This window comes from Dipodomys merriami, unplaced genomic scaffold (genome assembly GCF_024711535.1).
Source record: "Dipodomys merriami isolate MVZ:Mamm:240054 unplaced genomic scaffold, mDipMer1.0.p SCAF_103, whole genome shotgun sequence".
NCBI classification, from domain to species: domain Eukaryota; kingdom Metazoa; phylum Chordata; class Mammalia; order Rodentia; family Heteromyidae; genus Dipodomys; species Dipodomys merriami.
This window is the reverse complement of record NW_027202305.1, coordinates 3,220,228-3,232,694: the sequence shown is the minus strand read 5'-3', so window position 1 is coordinate 3,232,694 and position 12,467 is coordinate 3,220,228. Positions and strand designations below refer to the sequence as shown.

Below are 12,467 nucleotides of genomic sequence, written 5' to 3'. Positions count from 1 at the left end.
GGGAAGGTGGCTCAGTGGTAGAGTGCTTGCCTTGCATGCCTGAGGCCCTGGGTTAAATTCCTCAGAACCACATAAGCAAAAAGAAAAAAGCTGGAAGTGGTGCTGTGGCTCAAGTGGTAGAGCACTAGTCTTGAGCTGAAGAGCTGAGGGACAGCGCCCAGGCCCAGAGTTCAGGGCCCACGACTGGACCCAAAAAAAAAAAAAAAAAAAGACAAAACTGTTCACTCTCCATATTTCCTCTTCCCTCTCTCCGTGGTGAGAATCCTGCTGCAATCACATTAAAGTCACAGCCCTGCCATGTAGAAGCCCTTGGGTGGGTGGGGGTGTTGACTCATGCACATGTACATGCACAAATATGTTCATGCACACACACTGCCCTTCCCCCAAATGTTAAAACTGCTAATGATACCCAGCGCCATCAAGGGATCTGAGCGGTTGCCACGGAACTCGGGCAGAGTGGGTTTGTCCTTGGTGGTCTTGTTCAACTACTGCGTGTTCCACAACTTGGTCCAGGATCCCTCACTGCTGTTCAGTCCAGGCAAACTGGATTTCTAATTACCTTCAACAACCCTGCAAAGCACGTTTTAAGTGATCATGTGACAAACTATGATTCTAGGAAACACACTTTGTCCAACATTGATTTGGAGCAATGCGTTTTATAGATGAAGGAGCAAAGGCTCAGAGAGGCTGAAGACTGCAAAGCTAATGAGCAGCCAGGATTAGAACCTACCACTCTGAGATACCAAGGCAGCTCCTGCTTTTTTTGGGGGGGGGATGGTATTGGGTCTTATGCCAGTCCTGGGCCTTGAACTCAGGGCCTGGGCTCTGTCCCTGGGCTTTTTTGCTCAAAGCTCATGCTTTACCATTTGAGCCACAGTGCCATTTCCAGCTTTTTGTTAATGAATTGGAGATTAGAGTCTCACAGACTTTCCTGACTGGGCTGGCTTCAAACTGCAGCTCTCAGACTTCAGCATCCTGAGTAGCTCAGATTATAGGTGTGAGCCACTCCATTTTTTCTTACATGCAGCCTTAGACCTAGAGGAATCCATTCATGCTCACTTCCTCTTACTTATTGCAAGATGGAGCCAAAGAGCCACTGGCACATCTCTATTTACTGATTCTATTTGTTGTCTTTTAGGAACTAAGTTTTAACATGTTTACATTACTCTCATGTTACTTTAAAAAATTTGTCTGGCTCCAAGCACCAACTGTAGTATCTACCTATCATTAGGTGAAAATATCAAACAGCAAAGATTATAGCACGGAGACCAAGCGCCCTGTAGATGAAGAGCGAGGTTTGAACTACCAATCGTTAATGAACCCATTAATTTAACCCAACAACATAATCTCCTGGTACTTCCCCTGGCTGAAGTAGTGGTGATTTTATATTTATAAGGGAGTTTTGATCTAGATGAAATATAGCTCTATTTTTATAATCTTGTACCTTCTAAAGGAGAAGCCAGCTTCCTTCCAGTAATATATTCACAGATTTATCACCACTGCTCATTATCTAGATCTGTGCAAATATGTTAACTTTTTCCCCTACATTTTTTTTTTGCTCCAGAATTTAGACAGCAAAAACCTCTTACATTTTCCCCAATGCCTCACACTTACTTGTAAAAAGATTCCTTGCCTAATGTCTATGGAGGCCTAACCATAGTGAAAAACCTGTATTGACTTTTAGAAAATAATTCTACTAGGTCCTTTTACAGTTTAATGAGACAATGGGTCATTTTATCTATTTTGTTAACAGCATCTCCCCAAGTAGCTCCGGCTGGCTTCAAACTTGCTGTAACCAAAGCAATCTCCATCGTGCAACCCTCCTGTTTCCAGCTCTTGATTGCTGAGATTACAGGTGTGTACCACCATGCTCAACAAGGCAACAATTTTTAGTTCAGACAGGAAACAGATTTGAATTAGGTTCTGATTTGTGGGACAAAGTATGTCCCCGTAGAAAAAGGAAAATTCCCAGTAGTGACAAGCTATATGCAACTTCCCTTCACACGTTGTGTGAGGGAGACCAGTAAGCCTAGAGATCCAGACCCAAATTTCAACCTGTTACCCCACTTTGGATAGTATTATTGCATAAGTATGTAAACAATGGTAGTGTTTCTTTCCTCCACCTGGACCAGCCTCAGGGTGACTGGATTTATTTATTGAGAATTGCCTGATCATATGCCGAATTTTTAACTTCAAAATTAGTACAGCATACGCTAGGCATAGTGATACATACCCATAGTCCCAGTACTAGTGATACACACCCGTAGTCCCAGCACTTGAGAAGAAGGGCTGTGAGTTGAAGGGCAGCCTGGGCTGTCATTTGAAGGACAGCCACATAAACTAAGCTTTTCATAGAAAATGAAATCCAAGAACTCCAAAGACAAATAGAAAAGATGAAAGCTTTTTAAAATAAGATGCTAGGAAAAATATTTGGACATTTTACTAGTGATAAGCAGGAAATCATATTTTAGTGTAACTGTAATTTTGTTAACTTTTCCTTCTTTTTGTACTGTTAACAACTTTAAGAGCTGTATTTTTTCACTGTCTTTTTCCATGATCTTTCTTCTTCATTTTAATGCATCTTGCATATGTTAGAGACTTGACCCTTTGAGATTTAAGTTGAAATCTGGACATTTCTATTGTACTGGTGAGTCCCTGGCAACGGGAGCAAGATTAGCGGTTGCCAAGGCCTGAAGGTCGCCGGGAATGGAGATGAAGACCGGTGTTCACTGGCGCCCGGGAGGTGGAGAGGACCGGATCCCACAGGAATGGTTACACGACCTCACGCATGTACTGCATGCCACTTATGTCCTTTTGTTACTGTTTATTAATTCAGTAGATATTTATCTAATGAGCAGCTTTGAGTAATGGGGGGTGGGGGTTATGTAATGTGAAAGAGCAAATTGTGTGACATGAAAAATTATTCTCAGTAAGGCTGTTTTCTTGTTCTTTTGGATACTAGGCCACTGGGGCTTGAACTCAGGGCCTGGGTACTGCCTTTCACATTTTTTTTTGCTCAAGGTGGGAGCTCTACCATTTGAGCCACAGCTCCACTTCCAGCTTTTTGGTAGTTAATTGTAGGTAAGAATTTCACAGACTTTCCTGCCTAGGCTGGCTTGGACCCTAGATCCTCACCTCTCAGCCTCCTGAGTAGCTAGGATTACAGGTGTGAGCCTGTAGGACTAACCTATGTGTTTTTTTTTGTTGTTGTTTAAAAAACCAAAACTTCTTTTCCTCATTCTTGTGTGTGCTTGTGTTAAATCAGGGTCAGGCTGAACTCAGAACACATAATATATGCAAAAGCATTCTGCAAATCCTGAGAGGTGCTATTCATATGTAAAGTATCTGGTATTTCCATGACATCAGGTGGAAACAAAGCACTTGATAGCTTTTTCTGTGCACTCTCTCTACCCTGCTAGGATGCTGAAGAACAGAGCATGACAGCATCACTGACTAAGCTACTGTCTCTGCTTTAAACACATGCTCCTCCTGGGCTGACAGACTGAGCCCGGCCTCCTTCGCCTGCGCCAGCCGGCTCTGCCAGTCGGGGGCAGTAGAGGGAGACAGTGAGGCCTGGGAAGGGGAAGGGCTTGCTCCTTCCTCTGCTTCCCACTCCTCTCAGGGTCCCCTTGGCAATGCTTCCTCATCCCAGCAGCGAAATTTGGTTCCTAGCTTCAACTGATTTCAGTTTTTCTAACACTCCCAGAACCAGCACCTTCAGATTGTTTTCAAGGACACAGCGGCCACCAGGCCTGGGCTCTCACACTCCTCAGAGGCCTGGATTCTAGCTCTGACGGTCCCTGCTCAGAGCTTAAGAATTGCAGATTCCCCCGGGTTCTGCCATGTCAGGCAAGCATCCTTGCCACCGAAAGAGTGTTGTTTACATCCAACACTACTGAAAATCAGAAATGACAAAGGGAGTAGTGAGGATATTTTCTGTGTGTCTTATCATTCCAGAAGCAACTGGTACGGAAGCATTCTTGTGGTTTTAATGATGTCATAATGTGCATATAATTCCCGATGATTTGCTCCTCTTCTTTTTTCTTGAACTCAAGGTCTGGGTGCTGTCCCGTAGCTTTTTCTCTCAAGCCTAGTGTTCTGCCACTGGAGCCATTGGAGATGAGAGTCTTACAAACATTCCTGTCCCAGCTGACTTCCAACCATGACCCTCAGACCTCAGCCTGCTGAGAAGCTAGGATTACATGTGCGGGAGTCATTGCACCCAGCTCTCTTTGCTCGTCATAAAAAATCTTACGATAGTGAATTAACCTATACATACATGACTGTCCACCTTAATGCCGTCTTGTGCGATGAACACGTGGGTAGCTGTGCTTAAGATCAGATCGGCCCACCCGTGTACAGCGCCAGCCCGGGGCCGCGCGGGGGTTGCATTTCGCTCCTCTTTCCTGCGCTCCGGTTGTCCGGGCCGTGCAAGACCACGCTTAGCGGCGATCCCCATTTCCTTCGGTCTGCCCGCGTGGGGCACGCCCCCCAGCGGCCCGGCCTGCGCCTCCCGGGCAGGGGGCCCCCGGACCCTGCCGCCTGCGGACTGACGGAACCCCGGCGGTCTCCACCGCTCCCCTGAGCGCTGACCACACGCCTTTCCAATAAGCCACGCGTTGGTCGGCCACTTCCCGCCCCGAGGGCCTGCCTTTCCTTGGCCCTCCACCTCTAGGAGGTCGGGATGGCGGACTGCACCCTCTGTGAGCCCCGGGGGCCGTGGACGCGGCCGTTTCCAGCCTCGGCATCGTCCCCACGCGGGACTGAGCCGGGAGACAGCGGCTCGCGCGGGCCTCGGGTCTCCGGGCAACGCGGAGTGGGCGGGGCTTTGGGGCGCGGTGTCGTGGGCGGGGCCGATGGTGGGCGTGGCGCTGTTTGTGGGCGTGGTCGGTGTAGTGGGCGTGGCGGGGTCGTGAGCGGGGGCCTTGGTGTGGGGCGGGGCCGGTGTTCTAGGAGCGGTGTAGTGGGCGGGGGCCTGTGGGGGTGGGCGGGGGCCTGTAGGGGTGGGCGGGGGCCTGTGGGGGTGGGCGGGGCCGGCGGCGGGTGGGCGGGGCCGGCGGCGGGTGGGCGGGGCCGGCGGCGGGTGGGCGGGGCGGCAGCCCGGGCGGCAGCCGTGCTGAGGCGGATGCGGGGCCGGGGTCACGGCCGGGAGCGCCGGGCAGGTGACGGGAGCCGCGTCCGGGGAGGGCAGAGGACGGTCAGGACCGCGGGGAGGGCCGCGGGGAGGGCCGCGGGAAGCCAGCTGCGGGACCTGGATCGGGGCCGAGCCCTCAGGCAGGCGGGAGGACCGGGAGGCCGAGGCGGGGCCGGGGCCCGGGGGCCGGGCCGGTGCGGCCGGTGAGGACCTCGGACTCCCGGCCGGTCGTTTTCGTGGACGTTAAAACAGTCCCCGGGGACGGCGGTGAGGGAAACCGAGCGTCGCTCCTGGCAGCTGCCTCCCGGCAACTCGCCTTTGCCCGGCGTCCTGTGAGCGGGCCCGGCTCCTCGTCACCCGGAGTGGGCTCGGGGCCCGAGGTCGGGCCGGACCCGAGGCCCGGGGTCCCCGGACCCGAGGTCGGGCCGGACCCGAGGCCCGGGGTCCCCGGACCCGAGGACGGGCCGGACCCGAGGCCCGGGGCCGGAGGTCGGGGTCCCCGGGGCCCCCGGGGCCGAGGCCGTCACAGCCGTGTCTTGGTCCCCAGACACTATTAGGTGGCAAGAAGGAGCCGAATTATTTTATGAAAGGACAGGCGAAGCCACGAGTTCGTTCTTTGTGGTGCTGGGAATTGAACCCAGAGCCCCCCATGCTCTACCACTGAACCACACACACCTCACTCTCCAAGCTGATTATTTTACGCTTGTTTTTCAAGATCTCTACGGCAGTGGCATTTAATTTTTATGGTAAAACTGGTGTGCATGGAGACTTTCAGTTAAGACGTGTTTGTATTTACCCCTTTCTAAAAAAACACCCTAAAAGGCAAGTTAATCAGCTTATTGGTATTAAAATAAATCGGCGGAGTGTAATATGTGTTTGTTAAAATGAGAGACTACAGCAAACCAGCTTGCAAAATTAGGCAATGATGTGTTAATCTATTAACAGCTCATGTGTGCTTGTGAACATTCCCTTTTGTCTGTGATGTTGTTAGTCTGTTTCCCTCAAGGAGTGTTCCTTAGCATCCTTAGCAACAAGGTCAACATACCAAGTAATGCTAGGGAAAGTTAGGCTTTGCCAAAAGTACATGAGCAAGCCAATGAAACCAATTTTACAGTAATCTCTAACGGTAAAGTTTCTGTGACCTGATTTATGGGGGAGGGGGAATTGGCATAAAGGTGATGAGATAAAAATAAACTGAAGTAGAAATATTAGGTAGAAGCCGGGCGCTGGTGGCTCACGCCTGTAATCCTAGCTACTCAGGAGGCTGAGATCTCAAAGCCAGCCCGGGCAGGAGAGACCGTGAGACTCCTATCTCCAATAAACCACCAGAAAACCAGAAGTGGCGCTGTAGCTCAAGTGGTAGAGCGCTCGTTTTGAGCTGAAGAGCTGAGGGACAGCGCCCAGGCCCAGAGTTCAAGCCCCATGACCGACAAAAAAAAAAAAAAGAAAAGAAATATCAGGTAGACATGCAAGGACACACGATCTAAACAATCATCTTTCAATCCTATGTGAACCCAAAGCATCTTTTCCATAAAGCATCTGAGGGGTCATGGGAATAACCCTTTGAAACATATAGCAAGATTTACTAGGAACCAAACTCTTAATTTAGGGGGTCCAATTAACTCTTAGGTTTGACTCAAGCCAAATCTCCCCCACTCCAGTTTTCCCAAGATGGCATCCGTTAGGTGGTCAGCTAGCCTTGCTGTGAGTTGCTCGGTGGCAAGATTCACATTGCCACCAAATCTTTTGTTGACCGGTTTTTATTCTTGTTTAGTACTGAGCAAAGATTGGTCTTCCTATAATGTCAACTAAAATATGTTCCTCTTCCAGTAGCACTCTTTGTATCAAAGAAGTCATTTGTCTTTTTATCTTTTTCAGTAGTAGGGCTTGAACTCAGGGCCTGGGTGCTGTCCCTGAGCTCTTTGAGCCACAGCACCACTTCCAGTTTTCTGGTGGTTAATTGGAGTCTCATGGACTTTCCTGCGCAGGCTGGCTTTGAACTGCAATCTTCACGTCTCAGCGTCCCAAGTATCTAGGATGACAGGTGTGAGCCACCAGCACCTGGCAAAGAAGTCAGTCGTTTTTCAAATTTTATAGCTGCCCAAGATAAGATCTAGGAACAAACACAACCCCCGTTTACAATTCTAGCTCTGAAAAACACTCTCTTCTCTCTCCTTCCTTTACTTTCCAAAAGGTGGACTCTGAACCTGTTTTATTCTACCCATGGCTCCTACTGAGCAGGATAATAGGAGGCAGGTAGGTAGATAGATAGGTAGGTAGGTGGATATTCAGAGGAACGGACAGAAAGATAGACGATAGATAGATAGGTAGATTCATCCATCCCTGCACATCTGAAATACAGCCATCAAAGTACTGTCCATAATTATCCCCTATTTGGCTTTATCCTGGCTTGTTTATAACAAGCCCTTGGAACCTGGAAATAAGAATCTGCTTTCAAGCAGCCATTTGATTTCCTCAATAAGCTGCATTCAATTACTCAGGCTGTTTATGAGCTCTAAATCAGATGTATTTCTGTACAGAGAAAAGCAATCATTTGTCCAATTGGCCTTGCTCATACACACAAAAGGATGCAGTAAGAGCCTGCAGATAATATAACAAGGTTCTTACTTGTTGAAATTTTTGATAAACAGCAATGTCAAGATTTCAGTAGTCACAAAAATAACAGAAATGTAATTTTTTTAGGTCATGCTTTTGCAAGTCACACGTGTAAATATCAGCCAACTGCTTCTATTAACAAGAGTATCCCCTGTTAACTTTTATATTTTTTCAAGATGAATAATAATAAACTAATTCCCAAGCTTTCCGTTCACTCTCCTGTCCATCATGCCAACTTAAGCATCCAGTCTTCAGATCCACCTTCTAAGAAAGACTTAAATCAGATTTCAAAAGACTCCTTAGAATCAGATTCAGAAAGCCTCACCCAAGAGATTAAGTCCCAGTCTGAAGTTGAGGGTCAAGACCAGAGCAAAGATATGGAGCCTGACAGCTTAGAGGAAGACAACCCTGGCCAGGAAAGCCTGAGTGAGACAGAAGAGGAAGCAAGCAGAAAAGCAGCTCAGATGGCCAAAGAGAGAGACTTCCACCTTGGGGACAGGTAAGGAACTGGCTTGTGTTCGGCCGTGTTCAATAGTTGCTGGCACTGTTGCTGATGCTCTCCCAGAGTGTGTGACACAGCTCTCCAAGCATCTAGGGACAATGTGGCTCTCTGTTTTATGCCACATTCTTTTACTTCTTAACTTAAAAAGTAGAAGCTGGGTTCTGGTGGCTCAAGCCTATAGTCCTAGCTACTCAGGAGGCTGAGATCTGAGAACTGAGGTTCAAAACCAGCTTAGGCAGAAAACTCTTATCTCCAACTGACCACCAAAAAAAAAAATCCAAAGGTAGAGCCATGGCTCAGGTGGTAGAACACATTGCTGTGGATGTCAAAAAGTACAAATAATTGGGGGCAGAATCCTACCTCACTCCCTTCTTCAGGCTAGTGGAAGTCCATCTCCAGGTCTTGTCTGATCATACACAGATTTATTTTAATAATCAAGATGCATGTATGAGACTTAACTTTATGCCATGAGCTGCCTAACAATGGAAGGGAATATAAAATAATGCAGCAATATCTCTTTGTTTTAATAAAGTGCTAGATGATATGATAACGTGCAGAAGGTATTAAAAACTATTGGCTAGAAAAGGGGAGAGAAGTGTGTAGAATATGAGGCATACCTTATGAGTTTAAATACTGCTTCTGCAACTTACTAGCTGTGTGGCCTTAGCCAACAGCACTTAATGCCATTGCGTCTGTTTCCTTGTCAGTAAATATGGGGTCCTGATTACCTTACACATGTAACTGTAACCCCTCTGTACATCACCGTTACAATAAAAAATGGGAACAATAATAATAATAACATTTATAGAGATACCATAAGGAAACACACACACACACACACACAGAGTTGTGCACACCTTTTGTGGCCCTTAGAAACAGAGTTTCATTAAGGTGTGTGCATCTAGATGTTTGCAGGCTGATTCCCAGGAGAACAAGCATCTTCCACAGCACCCACAGTACCTGGGAGTTCCCATGCCTCACAATTCCCCAGACTTTTTGACATCTGCTACTCTGTCAAGCTAGAAAATCCTGTCTTTTCTCTGACAACTTACACTCATGTGTATAGTCAGAGGAGATCAATATATCCACATTCTTTGGCTACTGGTTCATTTTAGTTAACAAAATATTGTGGGTTTATTTTCTTTCTGTATTTGTAAGTGAATTTGCATTGTGCTACAGTATTCCACTGCCTAGAATATGCCATGATGTGATCATCCAGTTGCCCAGGCTGGACATTGTAATATTGGAATACCCCCAGTTGTGTTTTGTGGGGTGTGCTTTAACTTTGGTACTCATGAAGAGATTGGCAGAGCCTGATTAAATGTGAAAGTTGAAGGAATAAACCAAAGACGGCATAGGCCTAGCCTGGCGCCCGTGGCTCACGCCTGTAATCCTCGATACTCAGGAGGCTGAGATCTGAGGATTGCGGTATAAAGCCAGCCCAGGCAGGAAAGTCCATGAGACTCTTATCTCCAGTTAACCTCCAGAAAACTAGAAGTGGCACTGTGGCTCAAGTGGTAGAGCACTTGCCTTGAGCTGAAGAGCTGAGGGGCAGTGCCCAGGCCCAGAGTTCAAGCCCCACAATCAACCAACAACAATAACAGAATGTCTGTCAGGATGTCATCTCTGTGCTGAACACCACAGGTATTATCTCATTTAATCCTTATGCCCCAGCCGGGGAAGGAAGATACTGCGACAATCCCATCTGAGAGGTTTCAAATGAGGTTTCAAGAGGTTGTATTAATGCCCACCCCTTGCATCTACTGAGGGCCCAGGCGGAAAGCTCAGGTGGTCTGACTCATGCTCTCAACCTGTTTTCATCCTGGCTCTAACCAAAGAGCTTCATCATCTCCTCCGTAGTAAATGGTAGTCGCTTTATTTACAGAAATGGGAGCATGAGAAAGAAAAAAAATCCCCTGCCTTGTACAAAGTATTTCTTATCTGTACTTTTAAAATGAAGAAACCAAAGCAGGAATCCATTAAATGACTTTACTTCCCCAGGAGTTCAGAATGGTTTTCTTTTGTGTATTGCTAAGGGACCCGACTTTAGTCCTGTCCTTTACCAAAGGTCAATTTACTACTTAATGTTTCCAAAATAGAGACTAATGCTTACAGAAATAAAATTTCCAATTAGATTCTTAGTCTTCTGATTCAGAGGTCCTTGGATAATGCTGTTTTCTTCCTCCTGACTTGCCTTGGAAGTGTTTAATGATAGCCTTTACGCCACAGGGCAGGGTTAAAGTGGATTTTTAACTCTAATCATTGTTAAAGGGTCGTGCTTTATTCATTGGACTTGGGAGGGTCAGCTCCATATGAGGAAGGGACACAGAAGCAAAGCATTTGGCCAAATACTGAACGTCTCACAAATGTAATTCAGATGCAGTTAGATATTGGCCTTTTTCTCTGCCTTAAGTCTAAGGAACCTTAGGTGTATTGTTCATGTCTGAGTAGTTATGAGCTGTGATACAAATAAATTGATCTCAAGCTCTCAACGTGAAATTCAAGTAGGCTTTCATTTCTGTAAGGGTAGGTGGCATTCTGGGGATTGTAGTTCAAAAAGAATTAGTCAAAGCCTGGCCTTAAACCCAACAAATCTCTTTCTTCTTGCTTTTATAAGCAATAATTTTAAAAGCTGCCTGGCAATTCACTTAGTCCTACTCTTGTGTTTTGATGTTACCAGAACCTCCCAAAGTGAAAGCTATAGTTCGGTGTATATGGATTATAGAAAACCTTTTACTTAATAGAAATTGGATCAGCCTGGACACTACTGAATGAGGGAAGAGTGGAGAGAGGATCTTCATGTGACAGTCCTTAACCCACTCCAGAACAAGCCTTATGACACTCAGCACTCATGAAGAAAGAGCTCCATGTAGTGCCTAGGGCACCAAAATAACCTCTTCAGATCTGGAGCCATCTGAAGGCTTCTACTTTGGGTTCTTGTTGTTTTGGGGTTTTTTTTGGGGGGGGGGGTCCAGTCGTGGGGCCTGAACTCTGGGCCTGGGCACCGTCCCTCAGCATTTCAGCTCAAGGCTAGTGCTCTACCACTTGAGCCACAGCACCACTTCCCAGCTTTTTTCTTTTTGCTTATGAGGTGCTGAGGAATTGAACCCAGGGCCTCAGGCATGCAAGGCAAGTGCTCTACCACTGAGCCACCTTCCCAGCCCCACCTTGGTTTCTTTTTATCAGCAGCAATTCACTGCCCAGGGTGTGTCTAAGGCATCTTGTCAATAGAAATACATATATAATTACTAATATTTGTAAGACAGTTTATACTACATATACAATCTTGTTCTCCTTCCACAAGTCTCTGAGAAAGGTACATGCAGAGTATGCACTCTACCACTGAACCCTGAGCCATTACTAACCCCTTTCTATACATAATGAACTAAGACTTCAATACGATGTAGTACATGTAGTTGCAAAATGGCAAAGCCAGACATTGAATTGAATTCTGTCCTAACCCCAAAGCCTGAACTTCTAAGTATCAAAGTAGGTAGTCGTGGATTGAGCTCATAAAGGATTTTTTTTTTTTTTTTGGCCACTCAGGGCCTGGGCACTGTCTGTGAGCTTCTTTTGCTCAAGCCTAATGCTCTACCACTTGAGCCACAGCACCACTTCCGGTTTTTTCTGTGTGTATGGTACTGAGGAATCGAACCCAGGGCTTCACACATGCTAGACAAGCACTCTACCACTAAGCCACATTCCCAGCGTAAAGGATTCTTGTGCTCTCTTGTAAAGATTAAAGCTACAACAACCCCAGTGCCAACTAAATATGCATGTGATATTAAATCTTGGTGAAGAAATGCAATTGTTTGAAGGATACCATGTCCTCACAGTAGACATTCATGCCATTTCACATGAGTGCTGACGTCCTGCTAGCCTTTGTCCTTCAGCCCCTCCCACAGGAAGCAGACCCATTGGCTTCCAGTGGGCTCTGCCAGGGTCCACAGAGGGCCTTATCCTTTCCAATAAACCTCCTCATGCTAGAAATTGATGGGAGAAGGGACAGGAAGGAGGAGAAGGAAATTATGGAAGGTGAATGATACCTAAACTCATTGCATCTGTGTATGTGAAACAAGAAATGGGAGGTGGATAGATACAGTGAAGAATTGTTTGCTAAATTGAATCTATGAGCATTGTCTGAAAGTAAAAAAAAAAAAAAAAAAGATGGTAACAGTAATTTGCATTTTTATTGTTTTATTTGTTCCTCTCAAA

General features: G+C 46.7%; 1 protein-coding gene across 6 annotated transcripts in view; it reads left to right on the top strand.

Annotated features, from left to right (window-relative positions):
• The first annotated feature begins 5,091 nt into the window (after positions 1–5,091).
• LOC138810120 (jhy protein homolog) overlaps positions 5,092–12,467 on the top strand; it is a 49,866-nt gene continuing 42,490 nt past the window's right edge. For 2 of the 6 annotated variants that reach the window (XM_069997310.1, XM_069997296.1), the window contains exons 1-2: positions 5,092–5,162; positions 7,329–8,249. In XM_069997310.1, the coding sequence (XP_069853411.1) occupies positions 7,927–8,249 (323 nt within the window). In that variant the 5' untranslated portion in view covers positions 5,092–5,162; positions 7,329–7,926. Of the gene's footprint in view, positions 5,163–7,328; positions 8,250–12,467 lie in introns of those variants that run through there. The other 4 variants (XM_069997316.1, XM_069997304.1, XM_069997336.1 and 1 more) reach the window with 4 other exon arrangements.